Source organism: Pseudochaenichthys georgianus, chromosome 3, assembly GCF_902827115.2.
Source record: "Pseudochaenichthys georgianus chromosome 3, fPseGeo1.2, whole genome shotgun sequence".
Taxonomy (NCBI): Eukaryota; Metazoa; Chordata; class Actinopteri; order Perciformes; family Channichthyidae; genus Pseudochaenichthys; species Pseudochaenichthys georgianus.
Window position 1 is genome coordinate 37,823,792 of NC_047505.1, and position 25,266 is coordinate 37,849,057.

The 25,266-nt window shown below is 39.9% G+C and overlaps 1 protein-coding gene across 1 annotated transcript; it reads left to right on the plus strand.

The window, feature by feature from the left end:
- The first annotated feature begins 1,252 nt into the window (after positions 1-1,252).
- On the plus strand, positions 1,253-22,660 carry aldh1a2 (aldehyde dehydrogenase 1 family, member A2). Its single transcript, XM_034111918.2, has 13 exons — positions 1,253-1,483; positions 10,015-10,119; positions 10,716-10,856; positions 11,265-11,394; positions 13,160-13,221; positions 13,907-14,035; positions 15,501-15,614; positions 18,201-18,303; positions 19,401-19,585; positions 19,675-19,839; positions 20,622-20,779; positions 22,086-22,160; positions 22,400-22,660. The coding sequence occupies exons 1-13, from the start codon at positions 1,367-1,369 to the stop codon at positions 22,470-22,472; spliced, it is 1,557 nt and encodes a 518-aa protein (XP_033967809.1). The 5' UTR covers positions 1,253-1,366; the 3' UTR covers positions 22,473-22,660.
- Positions 22,661-25,266: the final 2,606 nt, after the last annotated feature.

Here is a 25,266-nt window from a genome sequence, read left to right on the forward strand (position 1 = left end):
TCGCCCATGCTGTGAAAAAAGGGAGATGTGCTGACGGAGAAACAGCATCCTGCGGGGATTTGCAAATGATGGGCCTGCATCTGTCTCCACACTCCTTTGTCCTGTCAAGAGGCTCAGATTATGAAATCTAAAATGAATGAGAAAATTACTCTGTGGATATCAATACTCCCGAGTTTTCAAACTACGTTCTTATTCCTATGCAAGACATTGTTCTGCAGTCGCTTTCATTTCACAGACTAAACCACAAATTAACTACTTATTTCCCCTCTACCTGAGTGGCTTCATGCATGTGTAAAGAAATGCAGTTGTTGTGTATGTGTTAATACATGCGTGGCTTTGCTTTAATTCCTTTAGTTTTGTGAGACAGGCTCGCTCACAGCTAATTGGTGGATGTTTATTGGGAGATTTAAAGAAGGCGCTGGGGGGAATTATCACCTGCGGGACAAATCTCTGCCAACAACACCCCAGCAAGTAGCAACAATCCCTTTAGTCCGCATTTACATAACATCTTAGACCGTGGGGAGGTTGTGTTAGGCAAATAAAGAGCCCAGGGTGATAGTGAGCCGAGGAAAGTGGGATGACACCTTTATGGCACTTAGGAAATGGCTAATGATGATGTAAGAATGAGACTTACGAGTAAATACTTCTTTATGGTGAATTGTTTGTTAACTTTAAGGTAAATAATTAACCTTCAATCTCCAGTTGTATGCCAATATGAGGGAGGCATTCCAGAAAATTGAGATATTAACTTCTACAATCCAACAACAACAGTTAAAAAAGAGAATGTGAATCCATCCAAAGCCTAAAACAGCTACTACATTAACTTTATGGCGAGATTGTTTTTGCCAGAAGAGAATAGGCTTTATATTATGCTAAAGGGAAGTTTGTGGAACTATAGGCTACAGTCTTTTCTAAGTGTTTAAACCTTGACAAATAGGTTTCAGTTTCATGTAACACTCAAAGCCTTAGTTTAAGTATCATTACACCTGTGATTTACATGATCTCCCAATCTAAACTCTTAATAAGTCATGGAAATTTGTTTTTTCTTCTTTGTTTAGTTATAAAACTATCAATTACTGCGTAACAGCGTCTGTTGTTGGGTAAAAGCAGTGTAAACCGAGTGTACCGGGAGTGTGAGGTGGGTGGGGTGGATGTGTTTCTCCTCCTTAACACGCATGGTTGAGGTCGTTTATGTAAATGCATGCATTTAATTTTCAGAAGGACAGCCCTTTTCTTCGCCCAATCAAAATGAACCGCGGCTGACACCTGGCTATAAACCCAGGAAGAAACCCAAAATCCTAATCAGAAATCTTTAGAAAAAAAACCCGAGAGGCTCAGCAGGCAGACGACTAGAGACACAGCCGAGATGACTTCCAGTAAGATCGAGATCCCCGGAGAGGTGACGAGCGACCCCGCTGCTCTCATGGCATCCCTCCATCTGATGCCCTCCCCGGTGCCCAACCCGGAGATCAAGTACACCAAGGTCTGTTTCTGCTCCGCCGCCGCCGACCCTCTCTCTTTGCGCGTAACGACTCCGTGTCCTCTGCTCGCACTTATTTGATCATGTGTGTTTCTTCAAACCAAACTTATTTTAAACTGCAATTAGTGTGTGTCAGCAGCTACAGTTTTAATATCAGATAGAGAAGCTCACTCGGAGCTGCAGCTGAGACAACTTATCCGGACTACACTTTCTGATACATTGAGTGATTCCTACTTTTACTTTCTTCTGCGTACACGTGCTCAGTGCAGATTTTAATGTATAAACCAATATCCCCCAGATACGATCATTTAAACGTAACAACAACCGACATAAGACGTGTTATAATCAATGTTGAATTAAATATATAATAGTGTCATTTTCTAAATTAAATCACTGCATAAACCTTGGATAAACGCTGATAATTTATGTTGCAAATTATTTGAGCCAGTATTTATAGTATAGGCTACGTGCAAATAAGGGTGTAACATAGTTTAGAACTATAGTTAGAGTTTTTTAAATATTTCTAACGATGTGAATAATTTTATTTTCTATCAATATATTTGTTTGTTTTATTTTACATTGCATCTTAAGATACATATCAACATCCAATTAGGTTACTGCCTGGAGAGCAAGATTATAACATGTGTTTTTGATTTGAAATCGTCTAATAAGGGGGCATTACAAAAAGTATTTAAAAGATTGATACTTGTACAAGAAATGTAATATTGGAAAATGTTAACAAAATATCATCTTCAAAAAAACATCTCAATCTTTCATTCCATTTTTCTACTATGATTACTTCAATAGTGTTTTGTTTTTTATTCAAATTAATCTGAGTAATCTTGAATTTCTCATAATGTTGTTTGTTATCATTGGCAAAGGCTGAGCTTGCTTAAAAACAAGATAGCACCTCTCATTTATGCCTTGAAGTCTTTTCTTTCAATGACACGACACACATGTTATTCACATCCAAAGGATTGCAGTCATTTTCTCATTATTTAGTGACAGCAAGTTTGTTTAGTGAAGAAAAAAAAACTATTTAAAAGTACAGATTGTTAAACAACAAAATGTGTTATCAGAGCAGGATTATGTTACAGTGTGTGGGTGGGAGAAAGGGGATGCAGAAACAGCTGGAGAAAGAAGCTCGAGTTAAACAAAGAACTTCAATTCGAGTCATGGAACAAATCATGTTGCAGATACGACTAAAATATATGCTTTCAGAGAGATTTGATTAAAACATCTGGTGAGGATACAGTAAGTTCTTGATTCGTAGTTAAGTGCTTCCACATTTTGTTACCATAATAAAACATAGCACTACATATACTATTACATTTTTTAAGGAATCCTTAATCAGTAAATCACAGTCTCTTATTTTCTTTGTGAAGTATTTTGGCCTTATGCTTGGAATTTAAGTCTTGAGCCACCATAAATCTTGAGCCAGTTACACACAGTTTCCTATGTGCTTATTGGTACACTTTGAAGTAAGTTTTAGTCATTATTTTAAGATCTTCTGATAAAATGTTGACTGCGATTTTCTTTGGTTTGAGGTCACCAGCCTTAGTAGCCAGGATGTAGCCTGCTGCAGTTTTGTTGCCACTCAAAGGGTCTTCTATCTGCAGAACAAGTGTTTTTATGATTACGGAGATTAAAGGTCATATGAATGATAGCGTGATGTACATTCAGTCAGTGCTATCACAAACCTTTGTGTTTTATGTGCAAAGGTCACACTGCTGCTTCACTAAAGAGGACAGTACATGTTGTATAGGCTCTGTCGTGTTTTAAGCTTTCCATTCCCTCACAGTGCAGAGTGTTAGTTAAAGGCCTCGCAAACAACGGTGTACAGGAGGATGTTTAGGGAGCGACTTGGTGAATTAACCCCCAGGAATTTGGATCATCCAGTCCCTGTTGGTTTGGTGGACATTGGGGGCAGAAGGGCCCTGATTTATGGGAACCCCTGGCGTGGGCTCTCCTCACACCCTGTTCCTGTTCTCCACCCCACTGACTGCAGGGGAAACAAGCAGCGCCGTTCACTGGCCTGCAGGGCGAGTGGATGGAGCGGCAAGCTGAGGGACAGATTTTATTCTCAGATACTGTTTTACACTTATATATTACACTTTTCTGTAACATAAAGGCAGTATTAGACTTTCCCCTTAATCACATAAAAAGAAAATGTAAAAAAAAGGTTTCTTTCGCGATGCAATGATTACATGTTATCAACCCTGGAGATAGAGAAATGGCTGATACAGTATCAACAGGTTTGCTTCTATAACAAAAGCATGTTATAAGAAAAGTGATTGCAGTCATGGTTTTCCCCTTGTCCTCTTCCCCGAGTCATACACTTCTCATGGTCAGCGCCACATTGATATTATCAGCAAAGCTATCTGCAATTTTGTGTGCATCTATATATGATTGGAGTTCTGTTATCAGTCTATTGATATCCTCTTACGCTTCATTGTGAGGTTCTTACGCCCTCTCTTTTGTAGCTGAGAGCTTGAGAAGGAAAGCTCTCTTTTGGTTGTCCCGTCCCCTACCCCCACATGTCTATCGCTAGAAGGCTCCAACAGCTGGGTTACAAGACAGAAACAGTTTAAAGGTTGATAGGACCACGAAGGAAGTCATAAATAAGCGAGCCATGATAGCTATTTATTGATGTTTTCCGCTTCCGCTTCCGTGGTATAGGGAGAGAAGAGTTTTATTTGATGAATATTTAATGCAACCAGAGAAACTTTTCCTGCTCTTTTCAGTGGGTGATGCATCTGGTCTTTGTGGTTTTTCACACCGTTCGGCGATGATGAGTTGTTAAACCATACACTTAGGGGGACATGTTTAACTCTGATGCTTTCTCTTTGAAGGAGCAGTCTGTAAAATGTTTGTTTGTGAAGTGCCATCACAATATAAACCCCTCCACCAAAGTGAATGTTAAGCTTTAAAAAAGACTATCGCCCTTTAGCCGTATATACAAAAATCTATATTTTTGTATGTGTTTTGAGCTGGTGTAACTACATAGGTAATAGTCTCACAAATATAAAAATGAACCAAGCGGCCCAGATTGTAGGATCTAAATCAGTGGCCTTGTTCATTTTCTTTGTTACACATCTCCTAAACTAATCAGCAGTTGTAAATTGTCTTGGTTGCTTTGCTCATGGTGGCATTAGTGCACTTACACCATAGGAACCTTTGCAGAGCCTGTCTGCCAAGTATTTGTAAAGCAGTCTACGCATAGACATCCACTCAGTTTGGATGAATAAGAGGCTCCATCAATCTGTCACTGATTGAGATAGCACAGATGGAGGCTTGGGGCTCCCCGATGCTAGGTGCTGTCCAGCGGGGTGTAAATTATGACTCTGTCTCACTGTGTGGGTTAGTGGCCCTGCCTCGCCAGAGCTGACCTGCAGTTCTGGAGTTTTTCACTTCAAAACCACCATCTTACTGCGATCAAGATCAAACAGAGCCAAAGTTAGGGGATACTGTGCAACTAAATGATTTATCACAACGAGCACAGCGAGAACTCTCCCCCTCCTCCTCTGCCTTTGCTTACACAATCTCCCTGTTCGCACACACATGGCCACATACTCTCTAAAACACATCTCTTTGATTGTGACAGGGTAAGTGTGCAGCGCCATTAATATGTCCATTGGTGTGAAATGCCTACTTGTGTAGCGAGTGTAAATTATCATCTTAGCCGAGACGTCAACATCATGTCCCCTGTCTCTTAATCACTGTTTAAGGAAGAGCAGTGACAGCGAGGTTACCCTGTGAACTTCCCATACCTTCAGTGTGCGGCCCTCTTGACAAAGGACGTGTAAATCCTTACGGTGTCATTCTGAAAAACACTTGGCTTCATAAATCTGTTGGCCTATAGGCTCTTTCTCCAGCAAACACGACACATAGCAGACACAGAAGTGGAAATGCGTCATATTTCTTTAAAAATGAATTCCTCTTTGTCCACTGATCCCACGAGTAAAACTACTGTTCTTCTCCTTGACCCAAGAATTAGAGAACGGTTAAGTACACAGGAAACCCATCAAACCTCAGATGTTCCAAGGAAAGAAATAACACCAGTAGTGAGAGGAGAGGTCCATTTTATTGTTTGTCTTTTAACTTTTTAAACACTTAGTCAAAATTATAGATCAAGTTCTGATGCATTTTTTAAAAATAAATGTATATTAAAGGTGGGGTAGGTAATTTTGGAGAAACCAGCTCGAGTGCGCTAGAATTTGAAAATACACAGCCGGAACAAATCTGCCACTTCCTTACAGAGCCGACCTCCTCCAACACACACGAACGCACGAACGCGCACATGACCAATGAGGGCACGAGATAAGTTTGTGTACAGATGGAAGGCTGACAGGCAGGTAGGCCATCCAGTTATTTTAGCCGGGCCGGCTAAAATGATTGGTCGTGCTTTTTACAGTATTACGGCTTCCACAGATGAATTTTTTTTATGGATTTGTTGTCAAAGCACTTCAGATATTCATTGCTATCGGGATGTTAAGAGCATTCCATCGAATATAACAAAAAGTGTATCTCGAGCCGGTTTCTCAAACTTACCTACCCCACCTTTGAGTCTGAAAGTTTATATATTTGTGTGAAGTGCGGAGAAGTTTTCTGGCTTTTACTTCACTTTTGATATTTGAAAATGTAAGTTTTGAGGTTCACGTATGCTCATTGGGTATATCAATTACTTAACTAACTTAAGAAAGCAGTTTAATAGCGCCAACAAGAGGGGTTTTAGTTTTTTTTGTGTATCTGTTAGCAGTATTACAGAAAAGATAGTGGCCCGATTTTCATATAGCTTGTTGGGAGGATGTAACATGGGCCAAGAAATAACCCGTTAAATTAAAGTCAATCTTAGTTACAAGACAGAAACAACAATATTTTTCGTATTACCATTGTGAGATAAGGCATGGCCCTGACAGAGGTCTGCGCTCTCAAAGTGGCCTTCTAGTTGGATAAGAATCTGCCGAGCAATTTTGTCAAAAGCAATGCATTTATATGTCAAACAAAAGTCCTTTGTTGTGTGTTTTCAGAAAAAATTATTCCAATTATGATTTATATAAGCCTTAAAAAAGTATTTCATATAAACTGTCTGACACTGTGGTGATGTGCAAAGTCTCTCTGCCTGCTTAAAACAACCGAAACAGTGAATAAGAAGTTGTTTTTGTAATTACAACCTTATGTCAAATTAGTGTTTTTCTCACATAACTTCTGAATCAGAATGAACAACTTTAACCACATGCCCACATACATTGACGATACAAAGACGTTTGCCAGTCAGTGACAGCGAGGTCGCCCTCGCCAAACCCAGGAGCGCCGGCTGGCATTGTCTGAGGGTGTGTGAATGAAAAACATGAAGGCTCCATGGTGTCACACATGTGGAGAGGAGTAGGAGCAGAAAACACCAGCTGGTCTTCACTTTCACATAGTCTCCAATCACTTGTAACAGTAGTAATTCTAAGACTTTTGAAACCCATCCAAAGAGGAAATGGAGGTCCTGTGATAGGGGAGGATATGAAACTTCCTGCGCAGACGAGCGTTGCAGGTGCCCGGCCTGGGTGCGTCTGGCTGTGGATTCTTGGCTTGTTGTGTATAAACACACATTTATATATAAAACCCTGTTTAAACGCTAAACTAACCCCATCTCTTGCCCCCACCGATCTTACTTTTAGACAAGAAATGAGTTTCATGTAATGTTCTTTCAGCCGTTAGCGTCTGAGTTGTGAGAAGAACAGGGAGCCAAACAGATGTTTTGTTGGCTGCAGAAAGTATTTTGGCATTTCTAACTTCCCATTACAGCTTACTTCTAAAAAAAAAAGAATTATTATCACAAAAATAATCTTGCAAAGTGTCGTTAACATGGAAAATATAAAGTGCAATTAACATTTTACTTGGTGCAAAGTGAAGAACATTGAATTTTTATTTTAACTGTTTAAAACGTTTTGTAACGGATGACGATGGTTAAGACACCTGCACCAAATGGCCAACTTAATGAGCAAAAGAAACGTTGAAACGTGTTTGTGTTCATCATGTCTCATCTTTTCATTATCTCCATGGCCAGGCTCTCTCTGGATGAAGTGATTGACAGGTTTTTCAGAAAAGCCTGGGAGTTGCTAAATGTTTGCAGCTGCCCTGTGGCCCATGGAGAAAGTCTTGACCTATATGCTTGCTGCTTAGCTCTAATCCACATCAGGCCTCCTCATTATGCGTCAGGCATCACAGATCACAGCTCTGACCGCGTTAAAGCGTTTCTTAATTAATGTAGTAGCACAGCATGTTAAAAATGTTTGCTTTAAAAGTTGTACCAAGGATTAATTGGGAGAAAGTGAAATAGTTTGTTTTGAAAATGTTGTCATCTGCAGTCTGGTGGTTTTTATAAACATAAAACCATCTTGTGGAAGGATAGTAACGACCCCGCAGGGAATGGGAAACACGATTTGTCATTTGAAAATGTTCACCCTTGCACTTGCTTTTTTCATTCTTGTGTTCTTGCCCGTCGTCCAAATGATCCTAAAAGCAATTTTAAGAAACCTTGAGAGTTGATTTAAGTCTCGGCCCTGTCATCTTAATCAAGTCTCTCAATGGAACGAGACAAAAGTGTAACACCAGTCCGAGCCCAGAGAGAGGGCCGAGCCAAACGGCGGCTGACAGTTGTCCTTTTCTCGCTGTGATTTAGGTGGCGGCCTGCTCCACTGTTCTCGTGCTTCATCCGTTCTCCTTTAGCAGCGTCTTGTGAGAGGGGTTACGCCATGCATAAAGCTACCCATGGTCTGCATTCTTGCTTGGACTGTTGAGGCTGTCAGGGGGCTCCTCTGATTTAGGGCGCCCCACTTCAGTGGCCCCTATAAATTAAAAAACTAATTCAGTGCTCTACAGGACTTTCTGTTTTTGTAGCTGGCCCTCTGCTCCTTATCGTTACTGACAATTTTATGAAGTGCTCTTAATGAGCATTAGATTAAAGGTGGCCTCTGATGGAGGCGCCTGAGAACACTGGAGAGAGAAGCCTCTCTGGCCCTGTCTATCTTTGTGTGTGTGTGTGTGTGTGTGTGTGTGTGTGTGTGTGTGTGTGTGTGTGTGTGTGTGTGTGCGCACGCACGCGCGTGTGCGTGTGCGCGCGTGGGTAAAGGTGTGTGGGGGATGGTGTGTGTGACCAGTACAAAGGAAACGTAGAGGAATGAGTGTATAACGTATGGTTCTGTGGGGTGGTACACACAGATACTGAACACCTTAAACGTCTGCATGTGAGTTATTCATACGCAGAGGCCACATTATGAGCCTGCGAGCCGTGGGAATGAGGAGGAGGAGGAGGAGGAGGAGGAGGAGGAGGAGGAGGTGGAGGAGGAGGTGGAGGAGGAGGAGGAGGAGGAGGAGGAGGAGGAGGAGGAGGAGGAGGAGGAGGAGGGAGGCAGAGTGATGTGTGTGCTGCAACTCCAATAGTTTTCAGGCTCCCTGGCATTTTATACCAACCTGAAAGTAAACACGGGTAATAGTTTATAGCCAATTAAATAGTGCTTAAAGCCCACCGTTTATTGAGGTAAACATGTTGGAGAGTTTAGGGAGGCTTCGGCCAGTGGGATACTTGAACCACGATCTCAGGTTTGTATCCAAACTCCTCTAAAGTAGAAGGACGGTAAGAGCATATGTATTCACAGAGGGATATGTGCCAGCAGATGTTCTCCTGGCACTCTATCTATCAGGCAGACTGACAGCCATTAAAAACAGTGTGTGAAGAGTCCGCCTAATAGATCTAAACACGTCAACGAGAACTTTCAAAATATATATTTGCACATTTCAAATCACACTTGCATTTTGTTCAACTTTTCATCAGCTTATAAAGGGTGTGTTGTATTTTTTCTGACATAATTCCCAGCTTTGCGACTGTGTAAACATTTATTTTACTTCTGGTCTTAATAGATGTAAACTATGTTCTGTTTGGAATCCAAGGCGGTTGTTTAACGGAAGACTTGCTTTAACGCATCACAGAAACCAAGCGCGGCACGTGTTTTATGATCTCGTAAACGAGCAGAGATGTTGTGAAACGTGTGTCTGTGTGCTTGGGGGTGGGTTGGTGGGTGGGGGTCTGGTGTCTGATAGGGATTTATCTTCACCCCCACCCCTTTGTCTGGATGGTGGAGCACTCCCCAGAGAGCAATGCTGGACGGGCAGGAATCTCTGTCCAGATTTCCAGATTCTCCCATATCCCTTACACAAGAGCCCGAAGAGGGCTGTTAGTCTTTCACAGCTTCAACTACAAGCATGTGATGAAGTGATTACTCAACTTAACATAAATATTTAGAATATAAATACAAAGGGAAGTTATTATATCCCTCTTAAGCTTGTTTGAATATATGTGTAATTATATATTTGCATACATATAATTAGTTTAAATTGTTTATTTTTAATAGGTTTTGAAAATGAATTGGGATTTTTGCATCAAATTCATACAAAGGAATTTTCGACCCTGACTTTACGTATAGATTCTTTATTGCATCGCTTTACGAACATAGGAAAACTAAACATGCATTTTCTCTTTGCAGATTTTCATCAACAATGAGTGGCACAACTCTGTTAGTGGAAAGGTCTTTCCGGCCTATAACCCGGCTACTGGAGAGCAGATCTGTGAGGTCCAGGAAGCCGACAAGGTAAATACTCTACAGCACGGCGTCTTTTGTCTGTTTTTCACCTGGAAAACATGATTATCAATAACACACTATAAAAATACTTTGGGTCAAGAAATCCTGCATTTTAAAATGTGTGCGACAATGGACTTAACTTATCAAAAGTAATTTGGAATGGCCACTGTCAGTATTACAATATTATAACATTGGATCATGATTAGTATCATTATGTTTTATAAACTGATTTTTATCTGAAAAGTGAACACATTTACTAGAGTTTCCTTAATAAATGTAGTGAAGACGAAGTAAACAACAATAACAAATGTATTTGGTATACATATGCTTGGGTATATGATGTACTTAATAATTTTCTACAGCTGGATAGTTGGACAATAAAACTGGGTTTCAGTTTTTCTTCTTACAAGAGGCTTAAATATTGCTTTTAGTTCTTTAAATGCATGTTTATTAGTTGCTTTAAGATCAACATGAATCAATCTTTTATGAGAAAATAAAAAGTTGAAAAACTCAGCGTGCTACTGGCATGAAAAATGTCAAAGACACTTGTTTATTGGATCTGGTTGATAATGATGGGTTGATAATGATGTGTCTTGTCTTTGTAGGCGGATGTTGATAAAGCGGTGCAGGCGGCGCGCCTCGCCTCCTCTTTGGGCTCCGTGTGGCGGCGGATGGATGCGTCTGAGAGAGGGCGGCTGCTGGCCAAACTGGCCGACCTGGTGGAGAGAGACAGTGTCTATCTAGCAGTAAGTTATACTGGCATGACTCAATTATTGTTAATAACTTTTTTTCAGTTTAGAAGAGTTATTTCCCACATGGATAACAATTATTAACAAATGGCATCTTATCTTCTTGATTGCTTTCCTATCATCTCTGTAACTGTAGTATAACCATTACTCCTTTGCCTGATTATTTCATTTGATACCTTCTGCAAAGCACTTTGAGCTGCTGCTGTGTTTGAAAATACTGATAAACTTACTTTGCCTTAAAGGGAACATATAACTGTAACCAAGGGGCTGTATTTGTAGTTAAGTGTTATCTTAGTGTCACATTTCACCCGCGGGAGAGTGTAAAGACTGGAACAGTATGGAATTATGTGAGGATCACAAGGTTATATCACATATTTCTCAAACGTCTCCCCCGTCTCTCTTCAGACTATTGAGTCACTGAACAGTGGGAAGCCTTTCCTGCCCACCCTGTTTGTGGACCTCCAGGGAACCATAAAGACACTGAGATACTATGCTGGATACGCAGACAAGATCCACGGCACTTCTATTCCAATGGGTAAGATCCTTTTTTGATTAAGACAGCATAGTTTTAGTGACATGGACAGACGGCAGACTGTTGTTTAGGGAGAGTGGTGGTTGGAGAATAAAGGTAAAAGTAGAAGATTAAAAGGACGGTAGTAGCGAGAAATGGGCTGCAATTATTTAGTTGTTTGGTCTATAAAATGTCAGACTATATATAAAAAAATATACTGTTAAAAGAATTCCAAGCGCATATCTTTATATATGTTGTCAGCTTAAAACCCAAAGATATTTACATTTATATGATATCAAAGTGAAAAAGCACAGGGAATCTTCGTATCTTCCAAGGTTTTCTATTATTTATGCCATTAAAAATGACAATGAATCAGTAATCAAATGAATTGCAATTTATTTGTTTTACCTTCACTCGATGTACCAAACCTACAACACACTTAGTTGAATAAAAGAAAGGTTTTGTAGGAGAAGCACACTTATACTCAGCAAAGTAAGACATCAAATTGGGGATTACTCCTAACACTAACATTTATTGTCCTGTTGAGGCTGCCTCCAGTGAGTTTGGGGGTTGCTAGAGGGAAAAGTTGGCTGTCTGTTTCAACAGGAAGTACAAAAAAGGAAAATAGAATAAGAGAGAGGACATGGGAAACCTCCTGATACCACCTTATTGTCCCTCTCAAAGCTTCTCTTGTACACTGCTGCCAAACCAACCTCGGTGAGCTTTTTGCCAGGGCTTTGGTCAAAGCTTTATTGCTCTAGTGGAAATAAACAAGGGTATTCCTGTAGTCTCTATGATGTTAGGCTGTCCGTTAATGCGTTTGTTCAACAGTTGAGATGAAGTGCAGGATTTTTCCCATCAACAACCCCATTACATCTATCTGTCTTGCTGAGATTATCGTGTTAAATCTGTATCACAGACAGTGTGAAAGGAATAGGGAGTGACATTATGTGGAGCACCTTTGGCTACACAGTTTGGTATAGTTTACATTTCTTGTTCCAAATTGAAATATAAGTCATCTCGCAGGAGTCATACTTTCAAACAAACCTGGCAGATACTTGAGCTCCTCCCGAAAACCTCATGTCTAATAGGTTTATAGTTTCATTCTCCAAACAATAACAGTATTGAAAGACCTAACATCCACTTTGGTATTACGGAAAAAAAGGTTGACATATGAGACCTTGTGCTGCAGTGTTGTGTCCATTGTCATACTCCCACTGCATCCCATTGAAAATGCTTATCCGGCTTGTCATCTGCCATCGGTCATTCAAGTCCAAATGCAACATGAGTCAATGTTTCAGCTGACGACTGTTTTAACATATTTCTATAAATTTCTCAATATCAATTGTTTTTGTTGAATATGAACAAGCATGGCACACCCTCAGTAAGTGCCTCCTTTTACTTTGGTAATGCAAGAGGAATGAGCAAACATTTCCAGCATAACACCCATCTCTATGACCTAAAACAGTTACACACATGCCTGTACTGTAGGAGGCTCCAAACGAAATGTAATCTCTCACTGGGATAAAGCAACCAGGAATGTTGCGTGTGGATTCATTTACAAATTAACATGTTGAGTCAACAACACCGGGGGTATCAGGTGGTGACATTTTTCATGTCTTTCAGGCAATTACAAGCTTTAAACTACTAAAGCTAGAAATTAATAACCATGCTCTCTGTTTTGTTGTGTGTGTGTGTGTGTGTGTGTGTGTGTGTGTGTGTGTGTGTGTGTGTGTGTGTGTGTGTGTGTGTGTGTGTGTGTGTGTGCTGCATGTGTGTTCCTGCACAGATGGAGAGTATATATCATTTACCAGATATGAGCCCATTGGAGTTTGTGGACAAATTATCCCTGTGAGTATAACCCTTCCTACGAGTGACGTGCACGATTGAGACAAATGGACATAAAGGCTTGAACAAAAAAACATACAACAATGAATTGGCTGAGTTTAAAAGAGCTGTCGTTGGTTGTTACTCTGGCCTATTCGTTGAATTTCAATTTTCATTTTCCAGTAATTCCCTGACAGACACAGTTTATTCGTGTAAATCCTGTGGTAAGCCCCCAAAATGACGGGGCCAGTGAGTTTGACTAATAGAGAATGAGAAGTGAGAAGCAGAAGAGTGAGCTAAGGGATTTAACAAAGTGCGTTTGAGGAGAAGAACTGTGAGAAAAGAGAGGAAAGATCAAGGAGAAAGAGACACTGTTGATTGTGCAAGAGTGCAGAAAGCGTGTGGTTCTGCGTTGAGCCCCATGGGCTCCTGTGTAAAGCAGAAATAACACAGGCCTGTGTTTTGTACAGTGATATGGGTCTATTGCACATGTGTTGCAATTTCCCGGCTTTCTCAGAATACTGTGGGAAGAGAAAATACTGGTCCGAGAACATTTTCTCACTTGACTATGTTTAGACAGAGTGAAAATGAGAGCAAGTGACTAAAGAGCGATGAGTTATTGAGCTTGACTTGTGACCACCCAGTGTGTCAGTCAGATGCATGATGTCTTTTTTCAAAATGTGTGTGTTTGTGTGTGTGTGCCTCACAGTGGAACTTCCCTCTGATGATGACAGCATGGAAGCTGGGTCCAGCTATCGCATGCGGAAACACTGTTGTCCTGAAACCTGCTGAGCAGACACCGCTCACCTGCCTCTACATGGCAGCTCTCGTCAAAGAGGTAAATGACAGAATCCAACCACACATGTTTATGAGGCAGCCTGCCAAATTTCTTTTGGCCAGTCTTATGTTAATACTCCCAATATCAGAATCAGTTAACGGCTTCAGTTTGCCAAGTACACAGTGTTCACTGTGAATCTGGCCCAACACTTTATTTGGATAATCCGTCATTAACATAACCACAGGGCGATAAAGAACAGATGTTTGACAAACTGTCACTGGTTTTTCTGGCCCATTTTTCCAGAGTCTGTAATCCTAATTTTCAGCCTGAGATTAGCACCAAACAATGCGTTTGCTATAGTTAAAGTCAATCTAAATAAAAAACAAACAAACGTTTATCACCCTTTCGCAGCGTTTTATTTAGAATGTAGAAAGATGTGGTGCTCCAATAACATAAAAGCCATTATATTTGTTTGTGGACTTTTCAACATGAACAAATTGCACTTTAAAACCCAACATGTCTTTAAAGAAACAGTGCTCTGGTTGCTCAACATAGTAGACACATGTGTGACTATGAACAGTTTTTATAGTTGTTGAGATTCAAAAATATGTTAAATTCATGAACAAACTAATCTTGTGAAAATCTTATTAAAAGACTGAGAAATATACCAAAACAACCAGAATTGTATTACTATTACAAATAGTTTGCTGCTGAGCTATTTAGCTTCATTTATGTCTTACTGTTAAAACCAAAAATGACAAGTGGCTGATTGGGAATAAACGTCCGTGCCAGTCTTAAACTTAAGTAATCTACACGATATTGGATAGCAGTGCATGTATAGGTATTTTTTCCTGAAAACTTTAAACCAGTCACAGACTGAATGTGCTAATAGAGAACAGTGTCCACTTAATGTTGTAGGTACTGACATACTTTTGAATTTGTATGTGATAAAAAATTAAAGCAATTCTTTAAATAAAAAATACATTTGCAATCAGCATCCTTAGAAGTCAATAGGAGGTTGAATATCAGTGCTAACACATTTCCAGAGACCAATGGAAGACAAAGCAGAGATTAAAACACAACAGAGCTGCATATAGAGTACAGCTAAGTCAAGCAGTCAAGCCAGCATGTAATAAGACTTATTGATGTATGGAGTTGAACCATAACGTCATCACTATTGAAAGCAACAGAGGAAGTGAGTTCCTTTCAAGTTCCAGATGTACACATGCTTATGTAAAGGATAGGAACAAAGTATCATAATATGTTTATGTATTAAAACGTAATCACTCTGTAAATATCTCAGTGTCTACATCCTCCTGCTCCCCCCCCCCCCCCCCCCCCTGCCCTCTCTGGCCTCGTCTCTTTCTGGAGACTATCTGTCTGTCGCCTTCTTCTTTTTGATGTTCTCTCCGTTCTCAGCTGGTCAGACCCTGGGTTGCGTCCGGATTCCCCCACACCGCCTGCAGTTTTGCTTGGCTTTGCTGTCATCTCCGCTAAAGCTTGTTTCCTCTCGTTGTTTTGACAGGCCGGGTTTCCACCGGGAGTCATCAATATTTTGCCAGGATTCGGGCCAACGGCAGGAGCTGCGATTTCTTCGCACATGGGCATAGACAAAGTGGCTTTCACAGGATCAACCAAGGTACGCTTTCTCTAATAACGTGGCTTACAACAACAGCTGCCTATTGCTTAGTTCTGTCACAAGTGACACAGTGACCAACATGTGCAGACCATAAGAACAGGCCGGGTAATTAGAGTATGTTGTGTGCAGGCATTGAAGTTTAAATGACAAACAAATGGGGTTTTACATTAACTGTGCGCCCTGTCATTACTACTCATGACGGGGGGCTTTGATATTATCTAGCACACATGCACATATTTGCGCCGTTGAGAGTATACAAACACATCTCTGTGAAAACACTGCCGCTCTTCTGTTTCCCTCGCTGTCTCTGCAGTATTAATGCACCTTCCATTTAACTTACTATCCGGATAAATCATTGTATCTCTGCAGAACAGGGGAGCAGTTAATGGAAAGCTTAATCATCAAGGACAGACCATGTTAGGTGTTGAGAGCTCAGAGGTGTTGCGGTCTGAATGCATTCCTCAGGCCAGAGAGAGCAGCCAGAGTGACAGCAGATTATTTGACTGCAGATCATTTATAAACATCTGTTATTCCAAACTGCAGGCTAGCCCCTCTGGTAGAATGTATGTTGTGATGTGAGCATGTACTTCTTATGTATCTTTGATAAATGAGCCAGGTTTATGTAATGCTCGGATTAGCCTTGTGGTTTTCTGGAGATTGCTTCGAGTAATCTTCAATAACCCACACAGGTATACATGATCTGATGAGCCACAAAAAGAACGTAAGGAATTAGACAGCAGAATCAGAATTGGACAGCATGAGGAGGAACATATAATTTATCCTGTGTATGTCTCGTATCTGTCTTTATGATTTTCCAGCACAGTATAACGTAAAACAAACATTTTTTTATTCCAATCCCTTTACACAGTCAGACACACCCAATCAGTGTGTGCCCGCAAACTGACATAAATGCACCTTCTTACACAAACATCTTCTTTGTTTTATCATCTCGTCTTGATTGAACATTTCCTTTGTGAGTGGCTCAGCTTTTATTTTTACTAGTTTTCCTGTTGTTTCATGTGATCTGGAGTCAATTACTGAGAGAATGAGCCAGTGCTGTAAGAGACTGCCGATGCCCAGACACTGAGTCACCACGCTCTAGTAGCAGAGGGTTGCAGTGGGGGGGGGGGATACTCACCACCACCGCATCTTCTTACTGGTAGTGGTGAAGCTACAGGTGGATTTTAGGACCACAGCTCATCCTCGTACTGACTCACATGTGGCTGTGACTGCACATGGAGGAGTGTCTCGCAGCCCAGCGTGTTTCCTTTACCACTGAGTAAACACACGCTAACCCTCCCTTAGTCAGCCACTTTGTGATTCTCATCAAAGACAGACCAAACGCATCAGAATCATTGAAACCAAGCCAAGTATTTTTGTTTTTTTCTATACCAGCCGCAGAACTGCATTTGATTCTCTTATAGTCTGTGCTTTTCTGTATCTTAAAGCCTGTCAGACACTAGATACAATTGTGAGAGAGTCTTTTTCCAAGCTGGAGGTGGGGTTCTTTTCTGCTGAAAACTGAGAGGGGATTTTTCCGCTTTATCTTGTCAGTTCTCTCGGAAAATAAAACAGGCTGTATGAGTAACAGGAAGATGAATACTTGTTTAGGGTGTAGGGGTTTTAAAGGGGGGTGTGTGAAGTTTCTCAGGCTTGTTGTTATCTTTTGAGATGGTACATTATTTCACAACACTAAAAATGTTTAAGTTAAAGCAGTTCTACTCATGATTCTCATGAAAACATTTTGACATTAGAAAAAAAATATCTTGATTGAAACAAAATGACATCATTATGAAAGAAAGTTTGAAAAACTCAACATATGATGAATAAAGATAAAATAATGAGTGGTGTTATTAATCACTCAGGATATTCCCCTTTGCTTGACCTTCTGCCACATCGTGATTGTTAGGGAACACTTTCATACTCATTTTGAGAGTCAGCTCATTTATTTTCATTCCAATAAATTGAAAATCAATGGCTCCCAGGAACCATAGAAACTAATGTATAAACTTGGAGCATGCTTTTGAAAATGGTCACCAAAAAATAAAAAGTATACATGATTTACGGTTAAAGAGTTAAAACTGACAAAACCCTGTTATGTATAAGATGACTTACATATGGAATTCCCTTTAGTGACCTTGTGCTGTTCTTGAACCTTTATTTATTATTCTTCATTCTGTTTAGGTCGTATTAAGTAGAAATAGGGACGATAGGAAGATAAAGAGAAACCACAGCGAGTCCCTTGCGGTCTTCCATATTGACATACCAGACCCATTTGAAAACACCCTCAGATAGTCACATCTCCACCCACACGCCTTGTGGTTGCTTCTTCCTGCCCTTCATTAGAAATCAGATGCTGTTCCCGGCTGAAACAGCATTTTATTTTCCTGTTGCTGTCTCCAAAAACCTGTAATAGATATTCATTCTGTGTGTTTGCAGAACTCATGTTTCAGTTGGCCTACCGGAGCATTCCCTGTTTGGAGCTAACCAACCTCTTTAAGCTTTTTAATGACTCCAGCTGATTTACTGATCTGGCCACGGGCCTGTATTTCTGTGAGTAAACCCAAGAACTGTTTCCTTCACCAGGTCGGCAAGCTGATCCAAGAAGCAGCTGGGAAGAGCAACCTGAAGAAAGTGACGCTGGAGCTGGGAGGAAAGAACCCCAACATCATCTTTGCAGATGCTGATTGTACGTTTTAAAGTTTTTTAAATGTATCTCTTTATTCAGAGATACATTTACCCTCAATAGGTGGTTCGCAGTTGGAGGACGTAACTAAGGACGTTCACTCAAATATTGTACGTCAGTACTGTCTTGACACACTTTTACTTTACTTGAGTATTTATATTTTATGATACTCCTACCTCTACTTCACTACATTTCAGAGGGAAATTGTTCTTTTTACTCCACTATAATAATTATACAACACACAAGCTACTTTTAATATATGTAACGCATGATATGATATAAGACAAACTATAATATTATGTGTGTGTTACTGATAAAAACTGAATATTCATTTTTTTACAATAATGTAATACTTTAAAAAAATATATACATTTTTTGGAAACTTAGAACATTTGCATATAATACTTCCAACATTTAGATTTTAGAGTCTGGACTTTTACTTGTCATGCGGTATTTTAAGTAAAACTGGGTCCGCATACTTTTGGCACGGCTGGTGGTTCTTCACTATCACTGTTTTTTTTAGTCGTGTGTCCCATTCTCAGGACCTCCAGTCTGTGGATTAACACACATGGACTGTGAGTCTTACAATGCTCAGAAGCTTTGTAGTGCTGTGAAAACCTGTGGATGGATGGGTTTCATATGAATTCTAAGTGGCTCACCAAACTGGGGGTGCCGAGGCTTTCAAATGCTTTCAACAGCCGTGAGAGGGGCTCCCTAAGGCCTGTAAATCAGGAGAATGGACCCTGACTCAGTCGGGTGCTACAGCCGAGACCCATAAATCACGGGGGTCCGTTAACCCTTCGTGCGCAACAGCAGGGTCCTGTCTCTCAGGTGTCAGGTATCAGATTTGCACAGGATAGCTCCAATAAATATTGAGGGAAATGTTGTAACACTATACTACACACATGATGTCTTACATGTAGATGTGATGATTACACTTTCTGTTCTCCTAAAGTTCTTAATACTTTACCTTCGAAAAAGACTGAAGTATTCTTATTTAATTATTAACCTGTAAAATAAATGTTTCCCATGGTGTAGCATTATTAATGAACAAACTGTTTCATGTAGCTATTGATTAACTAAAATCCCTTTTCCTCCAGTGGACTTGGCTGTGGAAGAGGCCCACCAGGGCGTGTTTTTCAACGCAGGCCAGTGCTGCACGGCCGGCTCTCGCATCTATGTGGAAGAGCCCATTTATGATGAATTTGTCCGGAGGAGTGTGGAGAGAGCCAAGAGGAGGACAGTCGGCAGCCCCTTTGATCCCACCACTGAGCAGGGTCCACAGGTAAGTCAACAGATCTACTGTAAAGCTGTGTCTTCCCTTTTCTCTGTCCTGGCCTCTCTTATAATGTCGTCCGTCCTCCACCTCCACAGATCAGTCTGGAGCAGCAGAATCGTGTGTTGGAGTTCATCCAGAGCGGCATCAGTGAAGGAGCCAAGATGGAGTGCGGAGGCAAAGCTCTGGGCGTGAAAGGGTTCTTCATCGAGCCGACTGTTTTCTCTAACGTGAGGGACGACATGCGCATCGCCAGAGAGGAGGTACGGTGATGAAGAACAGGGATTGTTATATCTCCTGCAAAACTAATGCATGTACCTATGTGAATATGAAATCCTCCCTTCAAGTCAATGACCTGCAGGAACAACTGTACCAAAGTAAAACTACTAGTACATATTATCAGGAAAAAATACTCATTTTATAATATTGTTTATTCATTCATAATAATTAATCATATTTTTCAGGGGTATAAATTACTAAGTTAATTTACTCAAGTGCTGTACTGCTGTTAGAATTTTGATGTCCCTTTACTTTACTATTCCAGTTACCCTATTTCAACTGCAATTGCCCATTTTACGTCACTACAGTTATGACAGTTCAAATACAATTTCAAAAAAGTCACAGTAATGTATTTGATAAAAATGTCCTAGAAAGTGAGTATAGTATATCTTAAAACAATTTGTATAGTATTCTATGCCATAAAACATTGAATCATCTGTATCTAGTAGTAACTTCATCTATCTTATAAATGTATAACCATCCAGTAATTCCCTCTGAAAAGTAGATATACATTAGCATAATATAATCATGTTGAAATAATTAAGTAAACTACAACTACCTCAAGTTTGTGCAGATCTTGATTAAACTGTATGCATGTTACTTCCCACCAGATAAAAAAAATCATCATATAATTCAAGTGTAAGACAATTGTTTGTAAACACAATCCTAACCTTCACACCTCTGTATATGTGACCAGTTATACACTATACAGTTAAAACATAGAAATAAGGTTTATAAATTAACCAAATTCATATGTTTTTGGCAGATTTTTGGCCCAGTCCAGCAGATCATGAAGTTCAAAACAATCGAGGAAGTGATCGAGAGAGCCAACAACACGGAGTACGGTTTGGTGGCGGCTGTATTCACCAGCAACATCAACAAAGCCATGACAATTTCCACAGCCATGCAGGCTGGCACTGTCTGGTGAGTTTCATCTGCTGTGTTTCTTTAGCTGCAATCAGTAATATTTTTCATGTGGGAAGTATCAACCATTTCAGACTCTGGCATCCATAAACTGTAAACTGGCAATGTGCCCTTCACTATCATTACACAGGCCACAAAGAAATGTTTTCCTTCCTTTTTTCACTTCTTTCCCTCAGCTCAGACATTTGAGATAGAAACATACCAATAGCAACGTGCCAGGGCAAGACAGCAACGCACAATGTAAATTGTAAATGTAAACTGACACCCCTAATTTTATAATTTGTGTAAATGAAATGGTCATAAAATATTAGTTCTTGAGTTTACCTAAACCTGTTTTGTTTCTCTTGTAATTCCCTGCAGATGGCTATGAGTAGGAGTAGAGTTATAGCGAACATACAGCGTCTGCCAAGAGTTTCTCACCACTTGTCATACTTGACTGCATTTCTCTGCATGCTGAGGAAACATTTTTCTGCCTTGTCCTTCATTCTTGATGCCGCCCAATCATCACTCAATTTTCTTCCTCTGTTGAGGATTGTGTTCTTCGAGAAAGATGCAAACCTTTTTCTTACCATATTTTCTTCTTTGACATCCTGCTTGTTCTATACAATATTACCTCACTTCTGATACCGACCACAGCGACAAATCTTTACAATGTAGAGACTTTTGGCATCGACCGTAGACAACCAGGAATCATTTCCTTATAGATATGACTTTTGCACCGCAACATGTTGTTCCTACAATTCAGTTTTATATAATTTAATAAAATGATTTATAATGTTTTAATAAGTGAGCATTGGAGGTGTTGATGTTTGTGTTGCCTTTGGATGGAGTCACACTAGCTCTTTCCAGTGTTTGTGTCTATGCTTAGCTTTCTGCTGCTGGTGGGTAGCTTCGTAACTACTATACAGACATAAGAGTAGAATCCATTTTCTCATTTAACAATTACTTTAATCAATCTTTGTTACATTTACTCAGTTTATTATTTTTTTTAAATGGTATTAATGTAATATTAATTCACCAATCCTGACATTTTACAACTTCCAATCTACCTCAGCTTCACTCTTTCCTTCCCAGGCTGAAGCAGCTAATAAATTACCAAATGCTTAGCCTGACAACCCTCAGCTGTGTTTATTAAACAATAAGGGAATTATGTTGTTTAATCCAGAAGGTTTCATGAATAGCTACAAAAATGACAATAAATCAAACTTATTATCAGACGGCATTAAGATTTTGGTACAAAATATTACAATAGCAAACCACAGAAGTCAAACGCACAATAGTGATCAATGTTTTGTTTATTCCCCAGGATAAACTGCTTCAACGCTCTGAGCACACAGTGTCCATTTGGAGGATATAAAATGTCTGGCAATGGACGTGAATTGTGAGTATGACTTGACTGCCTGCCCACTGAATATACACACATTAACCACAATATTGCTAATACTGACTTGTGTGTTTTGAAAACCTACTTTCCAAAATTGCTTAACATCCCATATATCTTATTTTAAGAGCATATTGCAATATGTTTCGAGCAGTGTATACACTATATTTCAGTGCTGCTGTCAGCATGATATAGTTTAAACAAAACGAGCGGCATTGTGACTTTTTTTCTGTTTTCAGGGGAGAAAGCGGCTTGAAAGAGTACTCAGAACTGAAGACCATCACGATGAAGATGGTCTCCAAGAACTCTTAAAGCACCCACCCTTCTCTCGGGAGGAGGTCTTCCTCATCACTCGTCGGCCCGTCCACAGTGGCAAACCATATTAACCATCCAAACTAGTTATCTCTTGGGTAACTTCAGGCTGTGACCACTTGCTGCCCTCCCAGTTCCTCTATCAACTCTGCATCGCTCGCCACGGACAGTCAGCCGATCCCTCACCCCCCCCCCCCCCCCCCCAGCCCCCCTCCCTTGAGTTTGTGGACTGTCTCCAGTCTTACTGACCACCACTGAACTGTACCCCCGTAATGTATACCTCCTCCACTAACTACACTAAAGCACTCACAGAGACGATGGGGAGACTGCTCTGACTGCACACCCCAATAACAAAACCCCCTCCCAGCCGCCAAACCCCCACCCCCCCAAGATGCTGGATGCTCAGAGACTCAGTCGCTGCACTTGCAATCAACCCTTTACTAGCAACTTGTCATGTGTTGGGAGGCAGTTTTTCTTTGTACTGTGCGATAAGATCATTCAGAAAACCTCATTTGTCATTTTCTTGGTAGAATTTATGCAAGCATGTCAGCTCATTCAGGACCACTGATGTTGTCAGCCTCAGATTTGAATGGATGAAATGTTAATTCATAATTCAAATGGATTTCTAATTGTCTTTGTTTATATTTTAGCGTGTATGACTTAACACTGTATGTCAACCTTTCACTGTAAACGTGAAGATTTTAACCTCTTAAAAGCATTTTACTCTCACCTGCTAAAAGAGGAGTAGATGTATTTTAAACATTATGTAACTGATTTTCATTGATGTCCATCTATGTTTATGTTTATACAATCATATGCTATAAAATTATAAAATGACCATAGTTTTTTTTCATTAAAATCTTTTTTTCCTTGAAAATGGTTTCTTTCTGTGTGTTTCCTTGTCCTAAGTGTTCACACTATTTACACACACATTTTGATTAAGGAGCCCCATTTGTTGGTTCATATCCACTAAATGTCCGATACCTGGGTCATACAAAACTATGATTGTGTTACTGGTAGTTGAAAAGTGCATTGATTAATTTTATTTGGAAATAAACCATTTGTCCATGTGGAAAACATTGTAAGCTGAAGTTGCACTGAAAGAAATATATAAATAGGTGAGTGGTTATACAATCTCAGACAGCGTTTAGCGCCACCTACTGGGCAGGTAGATGTTTCCGTTTAAATTACCAGGGATATTCCTATTGTGATTCAAAATCACTTTTAGAGTAGAGTCCTGGCAAAGACAACAGCATAAAAGGTTCACATGAATGAACTAAAATAGACATTAAACCAGATACCAAAGCAAATTCCTTGTATGTGTAAACGTACCTTGCAATAAACTTGATTCTGATTCTAAACAAAAATGATAAAACAAACAGCAAAAATGTATTTTTTTAAACTAAAGAGTTGTATGAACAGCTACAAAACAAAAATAAAATATATGCGATCCATAAAAAACATGAAGCAATGGTGAGACTTTACAAAACATGGTTGTTCTAAAGAAGTACAAAAGTAGGGTTTCAGTGTCTTTTAGCTAACTCAAACAAGACTGAGTTGTCGAGGGTCATGAGTCCAACAGAGGAAGGAAAGGGAGTGGGACGAACTTTCCCAACCAGTCATTGCTTAATATCTTCTGACATTTGAGATTGCTGAAATATACATACATGACCTTAAACCCTAGTGACTGCCCTGGTGTCTAAATGTATACTCTGCAAAAGCCATTGCTTAAAATGAACAATACTGTAAAATAAAAGAGTGGGACAATAGGTCACGTGAACATTTAGGCCGACGACATATTTCATTTAGGGCTGTCGATCTCAAAGATCTGAGAAAGTAAGTATGGATTACGCTAAAATACGGAGGAAACAAACAACAGTTAAAAGTTCAATCTATTTCCTTCAGTATGTTGTATTAAAAGCTCATTGGCTTTTTGGGGCTCCTTCAGCTGAATGTTAGCTTTGACTCACACACTCACAGTTACATTAATCGACTGCCATCTGATATATTAAAAGAGAGAGGTGTGCACATGTGCCCGTTGAGAGGGGCTAAAACAGTCAAATGTGAGTCTGGTTGGTCTTCTTGTTCGAGATGAACAGAAATAAAGACACTGCCCTGGAGCCTGCCTTTAACAATCAGCCTCTAAGTGATCAGGGCCCATTTTCCCACAATTCCCTTCCCAGTTGGCATCTGCATTCTTTCCAAAGAGAAAATGAAAAAGTGATCTCCTTATTGCAGCACTCTGTTAACACAACAGGGAATGTGAGAGCGGACTATGGACACACAATCTAAAGTTAAAGGTGCAGCAATAAACTGCTCTGTGTCTTCAAGCAGAGAAATAATGAAATAAGACCACCCTGGGTTTCACACGCCATTTAGTTTTATCCACTCTGAATTCAAATACAGTATGTCTATTTTGGTATAAATCTTCTTCTTTAACTCTTTAGATTGTTTACTTTCGTAATAGTACAGTTTTCTCACATTTAAATGTTTTTATTCATGATAGATATATCATAGGCTGCAGTTCACATTTGAAAAAAATACAAGATTATTGAAATAATATGTAAAATGTGGTTCAAAAAGACAATCAGAATAGTCCTGCATTAATGTTTCACGACTGAGTGGAAAGGTGCTCTTGAACTGAGAGAGATCAATCAAATCAGATCCACATCTCCCTAATGGGAACCCTTTAGAGAGTCTTATTTTCATAGTGTGCACAAGCATAACCCTAAGGACATCAGTTTGGAAACAGACCACACACTGACAGGGACATTCACACTTTGTCCAGATGGAC